Source organism: Globicephala melas, chromosome 14 (assembly GCF_963455315.2).
Source record: "Globicephala melas chromosome 14, mGloMel1.2, whole genome shotgun sequence".
NCBI classification, from domain to species: Eukaryota; Metazoa; Chordata; class Mammalia; order Artiodactyla; family Delphinidae; genus Globicephala; species Globicephala melas.
This window is the reverse complement of record NC_083327.1, coordinates 68,538,934-68,558,750: the sequence shown is the minus strand read 5'-3', so window position 1 is coordinate 68,558,750 and position 19,817 is coordinate 68,538,934. Positions and strand designations below refer to the sequence as shown.

Genomic DNA, 19,817 nt, shown 5'->3' with positions numbered 1-19,817 from the left:
CACCAGAACATTTATTTTATAATTGCAGGTGCTTTTCCACATTCATTTTCTTCAACAAATATCTTTCCATTTCCAAATAACTTTTCATTTTAACTGTCCACTCACACAAAAGGAGAGTCATTAATACAAAAACCCAAAGGAAAATTAAAATTCTTTTGCCTCAGAAATACTCAGCAAATGGTACTAAGTCTCTAAAAATCATCTACCTATATGGTCCCCAAAACAAAGCCACGGATTTTTTTTTAACAAAGCGAAGAGAACGTTTTAAAATTAACAGCATGTAACAAAGGAGCAAGGGAGTGAAAAATCATGCGAGCTACCATGTGAAACATCCAAAACATAAACAAATGCATGTGTTTATCTTTAGATAGATTTTAATAGGCTCTTAATAAATGCCCTCTTTAATATTTCTTATGGACAAAATGGATTATTTTAGCAACGTTAAATTAGTTCTGAGAAGCATTTATCATTCGTGTTATAATGTATTTTAGTCAGCAACCTTTCTTTCTTGATGCTGGTTGCCATAAGACAAGTAATCCTGTGCTTAGTTATTTTTATTCAGAAAGATTTTAAACATCTCTATGTACATGTATTTCTTCCACAATTTGAATATTCATTAAATATTGAGAAGAGTTTTTTGGCTATGTAAGAATATATCCCAGAATAAAATGTATTGGAAGACATTATCAAACTCTAAAACAGGTCTGTTTTAGACCTGCTAAAACAAGGCTCATTTCAAGCCTCCTTTGCTCTTTGTCTAAAACTGTTACCTTCTCGAGTGCATAGCCTGGGTATGTTTTGAGTTTAACATCATTACATAAATTGAGTATCTGTGAGCATTAATAGGTCAGGCTTATCGTTGTTTAAGTCATAAAAAATAATATATTCTAGCACATACCCACATTTAGAACCCTCTATAGCCCTCTAAAAATGAGATGATAGCTAAATATTTTATCAATTAACATTTATGGTGACCTCATAAGACGCCAGAGGGTAAGAGAAAAAAGACAAAAAAGAGCAGATTTATCTTTGATACCTGCCTGCTCGCTCTCATTATCAAGTCACAAGTGTATTATGCAATGAATCAATGAATAAGAAATAAGAAGTAATGTATAAGTAAACATAGATTTTTGTTAAATTAATCTTGAGAATTCAACCATAAAACACCCTAATAGTCTTTATGCATGGGAATAAATTATTAATAAGTCTATTCCAAAAGGGTCTTTCTTTAAAATTCGTAACTTTTTAAGGATAATAATTTCAAACTTAAGAGAAAATTTGTAAGAATAATTCCAAGAAAGCTTCTGTACCCTTCAACCAGACCCACACACACATTTGTGAACATTCTGATGTTTCAAGGGAAAAGATTTCCTAAGAAAGGATTCAGAAAAGGTCATCATACTGAATTTCATAATGGTGAAGTTTTAGGGTCCAAGGGCAGTGGTCTGTATTTATTTAGAATTTCCACACAGAGCTCTGCGTAGGCAACAACATGGAATAATGCAATCTCTGCCCTTGAAGAACCATGTGATCAACTAGAGGAGGAGACAGGCATCAGATGACAATGGATCATGAGTTCACAAGCATATCAGAAATAATAACTGTCAAAATGCTGTGAGAATGGCACAGCATAAAGAAGTAACCAGATGTAAAACTGTGGTAAACAAGGAGTCTTCTCCATTGAAATAGGTTTAAAACCAAGTTCTAAGTGAGAAGGCCTGTGATGGGCAAGAGTAGGTTATTCTGCACAAAGAAAATGGGAAATTCAAGGGCACCGAAGCAGGTGTACTTGGGGACAGAAAAAAGATTCAGATATGCTTCATTAGATTCCTCAAATTTTTTTTTAAAGGAAAGATTTCGTGTTATCACATTTCATGTAGAAGAAAATGTGAACCTCAGACTGCATTCACAATCATAGCTATCAAGCTAAAGACACAGAAGTAACACCCTCAAGCTTAATATTCTTGGTTGTATACTAAGCCACAGAGCCTTTGCAGCTTTTATATTAAGTATTTATAATAAATGGAGAAAGAAATAACTTCCTGTTAAGAGGAAATGCCCTTATCGTTCAGGCTTCAATAAGGCTAACTGTAATAGGGCTTAAAATGACAGAAAAATACAATAGTTATGAGCCTGTAAGTCTAAATAAAAAACTATTACTCCCATAAAACAAGGTGTTTTTTTCCTCCATTATTAAGTAAAAGTACTTTACAGATCTTATTTCCAGAAACCAATTATTCATAGGGGAGCATGGATTTCATAGCAAAATAAGGCGACAACCTCACCTTTGAACGGTAATAAATTTTGCATGTAGATGGATCAAAAGAGCACAGCAAAAATTAAATACAAGGCGCAGTTTCCCGTGCACTTGCCTGCATCTGCTGTGTGAGTTCCCTGGCCAGGACGGTGTCCTGAAGAGCATTCTCCCGCTGAGAGGCATCTGCAAGCACATTAACTGTGGTTTCTGCTTCTTGTATCCACTTTAGGAAGTTCTCCAGATCCCTGCGAGAGGCCTGCACTGTCCTCAGCTCACCCTCCAAGGCACTCTGTCTGTCAGCAATGCTGCAAGGAACAACACGACAGGCACGTCTCCATTACTTACAGTGTGACAGTCCACATCATGCACGCCCTAAAGAAAAATTAACAGATGGCCTCCAAGCAACCTTTATTTATTTAAGTACCTAATGTAACTGGGAGATTTGTTTATATGTGTGTCTTGAATAATCCTTAATGGAGGGGTAATGTGAATTTTGAGAAGGAGAGGGAGAGAGATATAAATATTAACATAATCACATCCATATCATAAAATAACTATAACATTTTACAGTTCGTAATTGTATGCTGTTATTCCCCATACATTTTATTTCAGTACCTTAGTATCATTCCTGACACTCAAAAGGCAATATCAATAAATATTCATACAAGTGACTAAATGAATTCTAGGAAGACGTAAAATCTGAAGAAGTGTTTAAGATACAATCAAAGAATTTAAAGGACTTACTTTATATATTTTAAACACTTCAGATCAATGCAAACTGGTTCTTCAAGCTGATATAATAATATTATATTCGGAAGACACTGGACAATCAAGTTTTTATAAAGCTTTCATTAAATCTACATCAAAATTAAAGCATATAACTACCCTGGAGTTGCATGATTTAACAGACACACACACCTGTAAATCCAACCTTTCAAATTTCATGTATCTCAAAGCTCCATATAAAGAAAACAAACAACTTAATTTGCGAATGGGCACCAACAATTTCACTCCTAGGTATTTAAACCCAAGAGAACTAAAAACATATGTCCACACAAAAACTTATACAAAAATGTTTATAGCAGCATTATTTAGAAGAGCCAAACAGCAGAATCACCCCAAATATCCATCAATTGGGAGGGGAATTACTAAACAACATGTAGTATATTCACCCACGAAATATTACTCAGCCATAAAAAGGAATGAAGTACTGATACATGCTCAGCATGGATGGACCTTGAAAACATCACGCCAAGTGAAAGAAACCAGACACAAAAGGTGTGTGATTCCATTTATATGAACTACTTAAGAGAAGTAAATCCACAGAAGGAGAAAGTAGATTAGCTGCTGACTAGGACTGGAAGGTAGAGGGAAATGGGGATGGACTGCTAATGGGTGGTGGGTTTCTTTTCAGGGTGATAAACTGTTCTGAAATTAAGAGTATGGTAATGGCTGCACAACAGAGAAAATATACTAAAAACCATTAAGTTGTACACTTTCAAAGGGTGAATTTCATGGTATATGAACTGTTATCACAATTTAAAAATCAACACATGTAATATGATCTTATTTACATATTTTTTCTATCTGCCCATCCACTCATCCATCCATTTATCATCATCCATCCGTCTTTCTATCTGTATATACAGATAAAGGGGGAAATGTCTGGAACACTAACCTAATATTAAAATAGTTCCAGGTGCTGGGATGTGATGTGGTTTACTTTCCTATTTGTACTTTTCTGCATTCTTTGAATTTATAATAAACAAGTATCTTTTTTACATATCAATAAACACATTCCTTTTAAAAAATGGGTAAAAGATGTAAACAGACATATCATCATAGAACATGTATGGATAGCAAGAAGCACATGAAAAGCTACTCAACATCAGTAACTATCAGAAAAATGTAAATCCAATCCACAATGAGATATCACTACATATTAGCATGGCTTTAAGAAAATGACCAAACCAAGTGCTGATAAGAATGTAAAGTAATTGCAACTTTCATACACTGCAGGTAGGAGTGTAAAATGGTATGGCCATATTGAAAAACAGTTTGGCAGTTTTTTATAAAGTTAACCATGCACTTAAGATACAAGCCAGCAATCCTATTCCTAAGTATTTACCCAAGAGAAATGAAAACATATGTCTACACAAAACCTGTACGCAAATGATCATAGCAGCTTTATTCATAATGGTCCAAAACTCATAATAACCCAAATGTCATCAACTAGTAAATAGATAAACTGGGGTACATGCATATAATGGAATACTACTGAGCAATAAAAATCCAAAAACTAATGATGGATACATCAACATGAATGGAACCTCAAATGCATTTTGCTAAGTGAAAGAAGCCAGACACAAAAGCTACATACTACGATCCCATTTATACGACATTCTGGAATGTCATCAACTTCAACTCAGCATTTACTTACTGAAAAACCGCCAACAGTGTTTGCCTGCCTACAGAACAAATTCAAATTGCTTCTGCTGGAACTCAATGTCCTCCATAATCTATCACTAACTTACTTTTCCAGCTTTACGCCCCTAGTTATTTTAAATAGTTCAGATCAAAGTGGTATGTTCATTTTTCTCTAGAATATTCTTAATACCATGTCTACATAATTTTATACCCACATAAAAAATGTCCTTCTGACAATCTTCACCTATCAAAGTCCTTCCAATCCTTTAAGGGTTAAAGCTACCTCCTTCAGAACATCTCAGCCCAATTAGGTTTCCTTGTCCTGAGTTCATAAAAGGTCAAAACTCTTCTTCATTCAGAAAGTCATGATATGTATCCTGGAAAAGCCCTTAGATTGTGATCTTTTTTCACCCTTAAATTTTACTTTATCTATATCATAGAGATTTCTTGTCTGTCTCCCTGTTCCAGAAACTCACTATGGGCAGAAGCAGTCTTTTGTATCTCCATATTCCTCAGAGTCTTTATTATAGCATTATGATAGTTTTATAGAATAATGAAAATCTTTTTACAATATGCCTTTAAAATTACCTCCCAAACTCCACTTTTCAAGAAGCTACTGACAGAAGTCCTCTACAATTCCTAGTTCGTAAATCCAGAAAGAAGACAATATAAAAAGCTGAAAAACAAGAAATCCAACAGGCTCTCATGCTAATGGTGAAAGGAGATCTCAGAAAAGAGGGCAATGCACCAAACTGGATCAGATGAGGGCTGTCTTCACCATTCCAGCTGTTATGTTTCTTGTTTTCATTTGACAAAATTAACAAAGGAGACACTCTGACAAAACAATAACTCAAAAGAGGACAAAAACAAACAAACTCCATGAGATCCTAGGAGGAAAGCACAGAAAATCCCCAGGATAATGGCTGTGCAGCAGGCCTGGAAAGCTGTCTCCAGAAGAAATGTCTACAAGAAAAAAATCTTAGAAGTGATAGACTGCTTAATGTGATTGACCTTGTCAATCACTGACAGGCCACTGGAAAATGTGGGAAGAATTAGCAATAGGTGCAAAGAAAACTAAGCGTATAAAAACAAGGCAATTATTAATTTCAGGTAAAATAAACAGAGAAGCAGCAAAATCATGGTAAACTTTAGTGCCTGGCTATTAATGATGTTTAGACAGGCATAATAATGTCAACACTGAATATCTGCTTCTCTAAAAATTCAATGATAAGATGGTACAGCCACTATGGAAAACAATATGGCAGTTCCTCAAAAACATAAAAATAGAACTAACATGATCAAGCAAGGGGAAGAAAAAAGCTGCCGCTAGGGAGAGGGACTGTAGTGAGTAGTGAGAGTACCACTATACTCTATTATAAATCTTACAGTATTTTAAATATTTTTGTAATCATGTTCATATATTTAATTTTTTATATTTAGAAGTTATCCACCAGAATTTGGGTGGTTGGTGGTGATGGTGTTTCATCTTCCACCTAACCCTGCCCATATTTTCAACTATTAAAATATCAACTGAAGAAAATATTAAGAATAGCCAGGGCTTCCCTGGTGGTGCAGTGGTTGAGAGTCCGCCTGCTGATGCAGGGGACAGGGGTTCGTGCCCCGGTCCGGGAAGATCCCACATGCCACGGAGCGGCTAGGCTCGTGAGCTATGGCCGCTGAGCCTGCGCGTCCGGAGCCTGTGCTCCGCAATGGGAGAGACCACAACAGTGAGAGGCCCGCGTACAGCAAAAAAAAAAAAAAAAAAAACCCAAATAAAGATTGTGCCAAAAAAGTACTAGAATTAAAGGAGTATACAGGCACAATTAATCAACCATGAACAGACGATTCTAATTTTAAGAACACTCATATAAAATTTAGTAATTATAAAATTTAGTAGACTATTCTTATTTTAAGAACACATATAACATTTAGTAATTATAAAATTTAGCAAAGTCAAACACGTTCAGCTTACATAATCAATATCCTTTATTCTTAAGAATATTCACACGTACATAACAGGTTATGTGGCAAACAGCTAATGTAGAAACACATCATTATGAATTAGCTGTATTAAACCCTAAGAATGCCCAGACTAGGGAAAAGGATGCAAATGTCTAAGAACCTCATTGGTGAAGGCAGAGATTCCCTCTATTTGAGAGACACTTACTTACAAACTTAACAAGCATGAAGGAAGGACCAGGCTAGCAGGGGAGGTGGAAAGCCTAAAGTGGTGCTTCAGAGGAAAAGGGAGCTAAGAGAATCATGAGCGCTTGACCTTAGACATTGTTGGTTCCACTGGGTTGGATAATACCAGCAGCATATTTTGGTGACCAGTGGAACATTCTGAATCCAGAAGCTAGGGCATTTATTGTAAAACTGTCAAATCATCTACTAGTCATCAATGGGAAAACAGATTCTCCTTTAAAAGTATTCACTTTGCAGGAAGCTGCTAAAAAATAACTTTTAGACAATGGTTAAGAGATGTCTACTTTATTGGTTACTAAAGCAAAAGAATACAGGTTTTGGATCAAGGCAGACATGGCTCCACCACTGACTAGCTGTGAAACCTGGGGCAGTTGCCCACCTCCTCATGCATCATTTTCATCAGCCACTTGCCACACAAGGTTCTCCATGGTCTGAGTCTTGCTTACCTTTCCAAGTACCATCTCATTACTCCAAGCCTCATGCTACCTACAAAAACGAACCAATTACTAACCCTCAAAGTGGTCACTGTTTCACATCCAGAGCTTTACTTTTTATTTCTTTTACTTTAAATATCCTTCCTCACCCCTCCATCCCCCCACTAAACTTTTCCCTTTCCACCTGGTTAATTTCTACTTACCCTACAGAACTTGGTGCAGATACTTTCCAAACCTATAGTATCTCATTCCATAGCATCCCATAATTTCTCTTATGGTGCCTATTAGCAGGCCATTATTGCTGTAACAACAAATTACCACAAACATATTGGCTTATAACATTTTTCCCTAACCTTGTATATGAATTTGGTGAAATACTGGGAAAGTAATTTTATTTATAGGATGCAAATGTGCAATTTAATAATAAATGTCCTAGGGAATTTTTTAAAATTCACAAATATCTGGTGTCATAGTTTTTTTATCATGATCATAATCAACAACTAAAAATAATGAACATACTGAAAACTAAACTCTATTTACAGCAGTCTGAATTGTCTTCATGTTATTATAATAAATATACATTTTAAAATGTATAACCATAGTATTTATACTTATAATCTGATTTTTGAAATTAATATAATTTCATATGAAATCTGTAACAGAATCTAGCTAAAAGGTATCAGCTCTCCACATCACTCATTTTATTCTTTTTTTAAAAGGCTAGAGTATGGTATACTGGACATGACAAGACACTACAAGAATCTTTTATTTATTTTCAAGGAATTTCACATGATTTATCATAATACCGTAAGGCAAAAAAATCACTAAAATTAGATGCTCAGAAGTATGTACACACACTTTATGACACAGGCTAATAAGTTACTTTTAATGCCATTCATACGCTGCTCTCAGAAGGAAGCCACCTAATTTTACCACCTCTGCCGTTTACTAGCTGTATGCCTTGCGGTAAACCACTTCAAATCTCCAATTTTCTTTTTCCATCTTTAAAATAAAGAGCTTGGACTAGCTGAGTAAAGGGCCCGTGTCAGAATCTCTAGGGGTCCTTTTAAAACTACATATTCCATCATAGAGATTATAAGACCTACTGGAAGAGTTCCTCCATTCTCACTCCATCCCTAGTTTCAAATTCAGCTTCATTAAGAATCACTGCATGTAGGGACTTGCCTCGTGGTCCAGTGGGTAAGACTCTGCGCTCCCAATGCAGGGGGTCCAAGTTCAATCCCTGGCTAGGGAACTAGATCCCGCATCCATGCCGCAACTAAAGTCTGCATGCCGCAGCTAAGAAGTACACATGCCACAGTAAAGATCCTGCATGCCGCAGGATTTTAAGTTCAGGAAATTATGGCTACTAGACAAAGGCAGAGAAGATTTTTTTCTTTTAAATCTTATAAAACCCACAAATCATAAAGAATAAAGATAGGCTGAAAACCTAAAAGAAGTTTTGAAGTTTAGAAGGATAATTTTAGCAAAAAATTTTTTTTACTTCAAACAGAAGTAGCAGACTATATAATTCTTTAATGCAAGAAATGGTGCAGACTGAAAGTATAAATAACTTCTCATAAAAGATTTAAAGAATGTATGTGTGGCAGATTTATAATAGTTTACATTAAAGGGAACTTGGATTTTTTAAATGTAAACTCAGCTTTTAAAGAGATTTCTGTTATAAAAGCAACTATGATAGGCTACAAAATAGCTTATAGTCATTTTGTAGCATTACAAAACATGTCCACCCATATAACTGAATTTTTTAAATGTTATTTTAAATGTTAAATAATGCTTCATTTTTAAGCTACAAGATATAATATTGTTTAATCAAATGTGCATGTGCATATAATTGGTCAAAAGAGTGTCTGAACACAAGTAGATATGTCTTTTTTTTTTAAGACTTCAATGGAAAAGAGTGTCTTAGCAAACCCACAGATATGTGTTGCTAAATTTCGGTATACTTTAAAGGTGACGTTTACAGTTACATGAGATTTAAATATATTTACCTCTTCTAGAGTGGAAAATAGTAGCATCACTAGTTTGAGTGGCATGTAAAAAACTTACAATGAAACAATTCTTTAAGCTTCCCATTGAGTACCTTCACAAGGTAATTTGTCCTTTGGTGTATAAAGTATCATTTAGCTAGGAAATATATTAAAGTACACTTTAATGCAGTGGATTTAATGAAGAATTAGTCACTGGAGATATCCCCAACCATCTATGGTACTTTGTGACCAGTCTCTGTTGCATAGAGATTGGGTCATCATCAGGCACTTAAAAATTCACTCCATGGAACTCAAGGAGACTGTTCTAAGCTGCTAATACCACACCACCTGGGAAGCTTAAGAGAGGTACCCGCAACCCCGCTATTCAAGTCAGAACTTGTGTGAGGATTTACCACACCACATCCTATTTCCCTTTTAACTAAGTCACTACCAGATATTTGGTCTTAGCCAACCAATACCAGACCATAACCCCAATACTGCTCCATACCTTTCCCAATCTACCCCCAAAACCCTTCTTCCATTAAGCCTGGAAACCTATTCTACGATTGGGAGATTCCTCAGATCCTTTTACCCTGTCTTAAGTGAAATTGGTTTCCCTAGTGCCATCAATTTGTCTGCAGACTTCTAACGAAGTCTTTTTCTTTTTTCTCTCAGACCCTATATGCCTCGTGATGCACAACTGTTGGAATGAGGGTCCGCCTCCTTCGAATTGCTACTTCCAAGCCGCTGTTCTCCCATCTTCCAGGCAAAATCCTACTCCTTCAAAGCAGAAGACATTTTCCATTATGCTCATATACTGACCTCCAGGTCCACGGTAACTGCACATAGGCTGCTCACTGCCTCAACAGGTAAGTGGAGTCTGAAATCCAACTCAAGATCTACTTGCCAAGCCATAGGCTCCAGTGAGGGACTGCACCTCCCAGGGAAAGGGACATGATAGACACCATTATGCACTAGTGCATCCCGGTCTCCACTACCTTACAAATACCTTCCTCTCCCCTGCTCCCTCTCCGTCTGACTTTTCATCTGCATTCTTTCTACTTGCCTCCGAGTAGATACACATTGCTAAAGAACACCACAACAGGGTTATCTTTCCTTTACATTATTATAATAAATCACAAATAGGCACCCATCACTGCCCAGCACTAAAGTTCCCCTAGGAAGCTCTCTGTCCCACCCACCTAGATTCTACAACTGATCCTCTTTCTTCAAACTTCTCTCAGTCACACTTCCAGCCTCACTGAGAGCACGCCTCATGGATCATAAAGAAAGCAGAAGTCATTGCACTGAGAATATGTCATCTTCCCCCTACTAAGGCTCCAATCCACATGCATCTATACTCGTCTTCTCACTGTCCTTCCTGTCATAATGGACAAAGCAGCCCAGCTCTTACCAAACTCAATTCTACAGATCTCACCTTATCAACAGAAGGACTTCTTTCCTCTTCCTTTGTCACCTCAGTCTGACATCACTCTACTAGATCATTCCCATGAGCATACACACATGCTTTATTTCTCATGTCCCATTTTAAAGAAAAGTCATTCACCTCTCTTTAACCTTCATTGCTTTCCAGGTACTACCTAATCTCTCTGCCTCTGTTTACAACAAACTTCTCTGGTGATCTTTCCACAAATCATTTCTATTTCCCCAACTTGATCTCATTCTCTACTTTCTACCCCATTACTCCCTTGAAATTGCTCTTTTCAAAATCACCAAAATCTCCAAAATGTGGAATTCCAGGAATGGTGTTGTGTCATCTTTTCGAATTTCTCAGCCTAATTAAACACAATGGATCATTCCCTCTTAGAAATATTACCCTCTCTCCATTCCCTCTTAAAAATATTTTCTTCCCTATATTTCTGAACACCTGGATTTTGTTTCTACTTCATTCGAAGATTTTTCTGAGCCTTTTCTGTTCTCTTTTCCTTTTTTTGCTCCATCACCAAACCCTAGACTCTATGGACTCAATCCATCTCCTTCTTCTCCATCTTTATTCTTTTCCCAGTGATCTTATCCAGTCCCACAGATTTAACCTCCACTGTAGATGCTAAGAACTTCCCAATTCCTATCTGAGCTCTGAAATGTTTGAGTTCCAGATTCACATATCCAATTATCTATTTGACCTATACACTTGGATATCTAATAGGCATCTCAAATGAGCATGTCAACATCCAGTTCTTGAATTTTTTCTCCCAGAAACTCCCACTGCCTTTTCCAGTGAACGGTACTACCACTCATCCTTTCACAAAGTGCCATCTTAGATTGCTTCCACTCCCCCAAATTACATATCTAATCCATCAAACATCTTTTCTACTTCTGAAGTACATCTCAAAGCCATGACCTTCTTTCCACCATTGCTGGTACACAATATCCCAGGATACCCACCATCTCTCACCTGGACCACAATAATCACTTCTTTACTGGCTGTCCCAATTATTCTCTTACACCCCTAAAATATATTCTCCTCATAAGACTAAGCAAGATTCGATTGAATATTATAAATTAGATAGTGTCATCCCTTGCTTACTGATTCCAATAGCTTTCCATTGTACTTAATATCCAAACCCTTTCCCATGTCTTATAAAGTTCAGCATGATGTTGCCTCTGCCTCCCTCTTCTACCACTTCTTAAGCCCCCTTATTCATTTTATTTCAACCACATTCTATGCTGTTTCCTGCCTCATGACTTTTACCTTTGCTGTTGACCCTAGAATTTTTTTCAGATGGTTCTTCTTAACCTGAATCAGCTCAAATGCTGCCTTCTGCATTATGCTTTCTAAATTTAGCCAAGCTAAATAATTCCCTCTCTTACGTAGCACCTCTTTAGTTTCTTACGTAGCACCTCTTTAGTTTCTTTTGCCTCCCAAATCATCATCTATAATTATGTATTATTTTCTTTTTACTACCTGGATCTTCCTATGAAAGGTAAGCTTCCTGGGGGGTAGGCACAGAGCACTGTTTATGGCTGAAGCTTCAGGGCTGATCACAGAGCTTGACAAAGATAAGGTTAAATAAATAAACATTTAATGAACTAACTCATGGGAAAAAAGAACAAATGAAAGCAAAGACAAAGGCTACAGGCACTGGTCCTTTAGGTTGTTTATTATGGAGTTAAATGCATTAAGAAAATAACTGCTTGCTTGAGCTTGTTATATACAAAATGAAAACATTAGTATTGTTAGGTTTGTACCACAAAGACATTATTGGTAAATTTTTTTCAAAGGCAATAAAACAGTAATTGAAATATTAAAACAATATAACAAAAAAGGAAAATAAAGAAGAGTATAATTTTTACACTTTTCTTCTTTACCAGTTTCCTTCCCAGCTCAGAAGGGAAAACTAGAAACGAAATGCTAGCAATGAAAATAAAAGAAACAGGTTGGAAAATAAAGGTAACATTCAGGGAAAGAAGCAAGCTTCGGAGAGGATAAATCAAATTGACTGACCCAAATCTCATACCAGCATACAGGCTCAAAGGATATGGCTACCAGTACTTTTCACCTAAGCGCATTAATTTGGGAGTGACAGCTGCTACAACACTCATTTTAAGAGTGCAAAGGATGGGCCAGGTTGATGTCAGGCCATAGGACACAATCCCCATATGAGTATCTCCACTGACCACAGTTCAAAGAAACTGGCCAAATCAAACAATGAATAAATGCTGAACAAGAACGTTTCATTTTTATTAGTCAGCTGGGACAATAAACAATCACTGCTGAAAAAGTAATAACAGAAATAATGAAAGTTTCAAAATATACAATAAAAATAACTGGGAAAGCAATCAAAGGCAAATTCAAATTTTTGGAATGTAATGTTTTCAAAATAATCAAGGGCTTCACAAATTCAGTCTTTAGTATACACAGTATTTATATAACCCCTTGTAAACTACGTGCATTCCACATGTCCAGCAGGACGTTAATAACAAGTTAATGAACATTAATTAGAAAGACAGTGTCATTTCTAAAGAAGAAAGTTCCTTCACTAGATAAATCTGTATTTGTGGCTCTCACATGAAATAAACTTTAAAAAATACTACACCCTTTCTTTCCAGGACGGTTACACTTCTGCTTAGGCAGAAAACACTTAAATGCAATGTAAAATCAGCAACTGTGACGATTTTACTAACTGCTGTGGTCTGAATGTATCTGTCCTCCTCAAATTCCTATGTTGAAATCTTAATGCCCAATGCGATGGTATTAGGAGGTCGGTCGGCCTTTGGGAGATGATTAGGTCTTGAGGGCAAAGCCACCATGAATGAGGTTAATGACCTTATAAAAGAAGCCTGAGAAAGCTCTCTTATCCCTTCTGCCACATAGGGAAAGGAGAAGTCTGCTACCCGGAAAAGGGTCTTCACCCGACCATGCTGGCACCCTGATCTTGGACTTCCAGCCTCCAGAAATTTGAGAAGTACATTTCTGTAGTTTCTAAGCCACCCAGTCTGTGCAGTTTGTTACAGAAGACTGAACAGACTAAGACACTAACAAGAAAATTGCATTTTCTAAAAGTTTCACCTGGTAATAAACATTTAGAATATCTATACCGCACTCAGTAAATCAGATAACCATTTATTTTCTCATTAATGTAAATCGAGACTATTCAAAATGACTACAGGCAAACAACTGACGATGACTAAACCTTCCGCTAATTTAACCACAGACAGTACTGTACAACAGACCAAAGGGCAACGGACTTATAAGGAACACATAATATGACAGAGCAGATGACGATAATTTGGGGTAAGCTTTTGTTGAGCACATACCATGTATGAGGAACTTTTATACCTAATTCTTGACCCTAACAATAATCTTACCCATTAGATATGTTCTCTGCTTTACAACCAAGAAATTGAGATTCAGTGAGTTGAAATAACTTGGTCAAAGTTCACACAGATGGTAAGTGAATAAGCTGGGATGTTAATCAAGGATTGCCAGATACCACAGCCAGTGTGCTTTTCGTCCTGCCTGTACAAACCGAGAAATGCCTTAAAGCAGGCAGCAAAAGATGGCTTCCGGGGGATGGAGGGCAAAGAGAAAAATACATAACAATTAATGATCTATAGGATATTCCTTATAACATAAAGTTATATTGTCTCGTTTCCTTCATAATGTTTCAGCATAAATAACTATGTGTGTATATGTATGTGTGCAAGTATGTGTGTATGTGTACATACATACACATATACATGAACATATGCACTCCAGGGTTAAAATAACATTTCAGACCCACATGAGGCATCTACACTCTGAAAGTTACTATAAGCCCATTTCAATTATCGTTATCTCAATTTGCACTACAAAATTTGTTAACTGGCATTAAGAGATGTAAGGAAAAAATTTCACCAGCAAAAAGAATAGTGGTCAAGATATGTCAATTAGTTTAAAATGTTAGAGACAGACCTGTTGTTTACAGAATCCAAAATATCGGGAGCCAGTTATGTTTAAGAATTAATAATTTTTTGTACATTAGAAAACTATTATTATGAATGTATCTAAACGACATGTTAGACCCAACTACGCCCTGAGGGAGCAAACACATTAATATTTCTGCAGCTAGGAACAAGGCTATTCACACTAAGCGGGATAAATAAAGACCATAATAAATAGCCTCACGTCAATTCAAAGCTTTCTGTTATCAGTGAGCATTGGATTTCGGGTGGTAGATAAGGGATCGTGAATGGCCAAATGACTTAGTCCAATTGCAATTCAGACAAAACATTTCCTTTGAATGCTGATATTAAATTTCATATATTATACCGCAATAACAGTGTTCCATGTGCAATATAATAACCCTTCACCCCTCCAGAATTTGGCTGACTACAATGTACATTCAGAACACAGCTGGGAGATGAGAGAAAAGCCATAGTGTAAAGGTGCTCCAGGGCCACTACAGCAGGCACAATGGCCATGTACTAGAGAGAGTTACATATATTTGTAGCAGAGGCCCCCATATCTTTAATCAGATCTGGTTTCTAAACTCAACACAGATAAGAACCAGTAAGTAGAATCACAAAGGTCTGAGAGGTGGGTACTCAGAACCGTCATCAGCAATAGCTGAAGTTCTGACAGCAAAGAAGAAAAATAAAGCGATTTTTTAAGAAAGATAAAAGCCCAACTGCACAGTCAAAAAAGGCTTGGATTCCAATCTCAGCTCTGCCCGTAGGAGCTCTGTGATCTCCGGTATTCCTTAACTTCTCTCTACTTCAGTTTGTTCATCGATATAATGTTGATGAAAATTTTTCCTATCTCCTATGGGTATTCAGAGGATTAAATAAAATAATGCAAGTGAAGAGCTTAGCACAGAGCCCGACAATTAGGAGATGCCCAATAAAATTTATACACTAAAAACGAAGCACAAAATCTCACAAAGCACAGCAGCCTGAAAGTATTCACCACCAATTCTTCAGAGCGTGGAGAGCATTGTCATAATTTAATAAAGAAAAATATCATCTTGGCTCTGCCATGTACCTTTGAACGTGTCATTTAACTTGTCTGAGGGAGCATTAGAGTAAGCATTCTCGATGGAAGAAAGTATGGTTCTTGGTGGTGCAAGGTGGCGGAGGGGAGTGGGAAAGATCTACTCTTTTTACGTATAAAGCATAACTATAAAGTACAGAAACAGATACACAGGATACCCACAGTATTAAAATGTCCTGTGGGCAAGTATCTGAAAAGGCTCCTTAGGCGGGGTGGATAATGTAAAAAAGGTTGAGAAACACTTGTTTAAATGAACTGTCAGGTCAGGTACAGCTCTTATAGTTCCTTAATTCTCTCTTCATAACAATAATGCCAAGAATTCAAAGAATGTTTAATATAGGTTCATGTATTTTGCTAAAGAAGGCAAGGAAAGATTTGTATATTTCAGGAAGATCTTCAATTAAACAGTTAGAAATTGTAAATATCATTGTGTTTAAAAGAGAAAATCCTGGCAATGCATAGAAAACCCAGCTATCACTATGATGGGATCCCGTGAGCCACAATTTTGTTGTATTTCCTCTGCTTTATAGATAATAACATACCTAAACCATATCTAAATATTAACATGTTTACTTATTTCCCCTAAAACGCAGAAAGAAAATAGAATAAAGACAATGACTTGTAACTACCATAAAACTGGAACACTGTGGTTGTCTTAGCTATCATAAATGAAAGATCACCCTGGAATATAATTCATCTTTAATTGCCTCTTCCATCTAATCTAACCACTGCTGTAGGCTGTCTTAAAATATTTACAAAGTAAAAGCAAAAAAAGAACTGGAGTTGCTAAATAAAGCTGGCCACACATTCCTAAGTGATCAATTTTTCTGGTATTGTTTACAATAAAAACAAAGTCATAATTCTTACAGTAGACGGAATTTGTGGAAACACACAGATAAAGTATGCTTAAGGATGATCTCTCTTAATGTTAAGGCTGGGTTTTTTAACTGAGATATAATTGACATACAACACTATTAGCCTTAGGTGTACAACAATGATTTGATATATGTATATATTGCAAAATGATTAGCACAGTAAATTTAGTTAACATCCATCACTACACATGGTTACACATTTTTCTTGTGATAACTTTTAAGATTTAGTGACTTTCAAATACACAATACAGTACTGTTAACTATAATCACCATGCTGTATCTTACATCCCCAGAAATTATCTTGTAACTAGAAATGTGTACTTTAAAGCTGTTTTTAATTCCTCCTCTTCCCTGCCTTAGTTTTGGGATTCTTACTATATCCAAATTACCTGTTACAACAAGAGAAAAGCAGTTGTACTAAAATGCTAGAAAGACCAGTATTATAACTATATTCTGCTTTAAACACTTTGAAGTTTTGTATTTGCTATCCTTGTCTTTATATTCTCCAGAATCCTAGGGATATGCAGCAACACATTCATGTTCACATACTGACTCATAATTCTTTTCTTTGAGTTTCCCCAAATTTACATTAGAGACTCTAACTAAAAATGACATTCTAAAAATGTACAAAATACCTCCATATCAAACCATTACTACATGCTTGTCCATACTTTATTAAAGTGTTCTGATATTATCCGTTTTATTCACTGCAAAATAAATGTGGTTTTGATATCAAGTTAGCTTTCAGGCAGTTGCATCTGAATATTCACGATGTGTGAAACCATAATTTCATTCAGACACAGGTATTCACGGTACTATGCAGGAAGCAAACAGTGTTTTACGGATGATGAATATAAATATGCAGTCTTAAAGGATGCTAACCATTGTTTACAGTGCCTCAAACTCTAGATGCTCAAGTGAAAGGAAAATTTCTCTTATAAACACGTATGCTATTTTAGACTGTTCCAAATATACTGACAAGATAGAGTAATGAAAAGAAAAGATAATAAGTTAGTTGAAGCCCAACATACACTTAGTATACTTCAGGAGCTAGTGTGGATCCATGTGTTCTCAGACAAAACCGAGGATGACCTGCCCAAATAGCACACTGCTTTAATTACCGTTAGGGATAACATTACCCTGCTGCCTCTGTAATACCTAAGTGTTCCTTACCATCAGAGTACTACAAAATGTACTCAAGAGGCATAAGAAAATCAGAACACATAAAATGATCACGGGCAAGGTTTAGACTCATTCAAGGAAAAATTCCATTGCAGAAATTCAAGTACCCAATGTATAAATATACACTCTGTACTAAGTGTGATAATACTAACTCAGTACAGCATGAAAATTTAAAAATAATAATAAAATATGTGACCTGTTCCACACGCTTCCATGAGAAAGCCAGAGCAATCAAACTCTCAGCTTGGGCTTCCCTGGTGGCGCAGTGGTTGAGAGTCCGCCTGCCGATGCAGGGGACACTGGTTCATGCCCCGGTCTGGGAAGATGCCACATGCCGCGGAGCGGCTGGACCCGTGAGCCACGGCCGCTGGGCCTGCGCGTCCGGAGCCTGTGCTCCGCAACGGGAGAGGCTACAACAGTGAGAGGCCCACATACCGCAAAAAAAAAAAAAAATTATCAACTTGACAACATACATACATACAGCTGCCAGGGCCTTAGCATTACCTTTGTTTTAGATTGATCCATGATGTTTTTAAGTACTCCGTGGTTTCTTTCACATTCCTCGTGTCATCACTGCCATATTCCTCCAGCAGTTTCTGCAGGACATTATCGAATGCCATTACGATACCAGCACCGGGAGCCAGTTCTTGAAGCAACATCTAAGGTGTAATTTCAGATGTAATTGTTAGACCGGATCACTCAATAACAAGTATGACCAAAACACTGGTCCTTCCAGTAGGTTTTAATATGTTTTAGACACAGATATCAAAAGAAGGAAGCAAATTATAAAACAAACTCTTGCATGTAAGCTCAAACAAAAATAATTCTGGAAGTGTAAGTGATCAGGTACATAGCAGATAACATTAAAAGATTACTGTCTTTTCTCCTTTGATATGTTTTACTTCCTCAAACCAGTTGTCTTCTTTCATTCCTACTGCTATATCTGATCCTTAGAGGAATATGTATCTTATAGGAATGAGCTTACTATAGAGTTAGTTCCTCTATATGTGCTTGAAGATATGGAAAGGGCAACAACATGGAAGTCTTCTTGTCCCTGGATCACTGTGTATCACTGTTTACAAAGTTAACTGCTTGGCTGGATCCAGTAGCTAAGCAAGGTTTACTGAGAGTTGCTTGAATAAACTAAATTGATGCTGTATGTCCATAGGCATTGGTTCCTTGATAAATTTTTTTCCACCTCTGAGAGCTCTTGTATCAAGATACTCCCCATGAAATCTAAATGACAAATGAATGTTCTTAAAATGATTTTTGTAGCAACTAGCAGAAAAATCCACCCTAAAGTTCCAGAATAGAACTATACTGCTGATTAGAAAAGAATATTCTTTTTTGAATTATGGTTTTCTCCAGGTATATGCCCAGTAATGGGATTGCTGGGTCATATGGTAGCTCTATTTTTAGTTTTTTAAGGAACCTCCATACTGTTCTCCATAGTGGTTGTTATCAATTTACATTCCCACCAACAGTGCAGGAGGGTTCCCTTTTCACCACACCCTTTCCAGCATTTGTTTCTAGATTTTTTGATAATGGCCATTCTGACCCGTGTGAGGTGATACCTCAGATGAATGGATAAAGAAAATGTGACACATATATACAATGGAATATTACTCATCCATAGAAAGAAATGAGATTGAGTTATTTGTAGTGAGGTGGATGGACCTAGAGTCTGTCATACAGAGTGAAGTAAGTCAGAAAGAGAAAAACAAATACCGTATGCTAATGCATACATATGAAATCTAAAAAAAAAGGTACAGGGCTTCCCTGGTGGCGCAGTGGTTAAGATTCCGCCTGCCAATGCAGGAGACATGGGTTCGAGCCCTGGTCCGGGAAGATCCAACATGCCACGGAGCAACTAAGCCGGTGCGCCACAACTACTGAGCCTGCGCTCTAGAGCCCTTGAGCCACAACTACTGAAGCCCGTGCGCCTAGAGCCCG

At 36.8% G+C, this 19,817-nt stretch overlaps 1 protein-coding gene across 2 annotated transcripts in view; it reads right to left on the bottom strand.

Moving 5' to 3' along the window:
• The window catches only part of UTRN (utrophin), a 490,808-nt gene that overhangs the window by 232,984 nt on the left and 238,007 nt on the right, over window positions 1-19,817 (bottom strand). For both annotated transcript variants that reach the window (XM_060283969.2, XM_060283970.2), the window contains 2 exons: window positions 18,369-18,523; window positions 2,373-2,562 (listed from right to left, as the gene is read on the bottom strand). In XM_060283969.2, coding sequence (XP_060139952.1) covers window positions 2,373-2,562; window positions 18,369-18,523 — 345 coding nt within the window. The remainder of the gene's footprint in view (window positions 1-2,372; window positions 2,563-18,368; window positions 18,524-19,817) is intronic.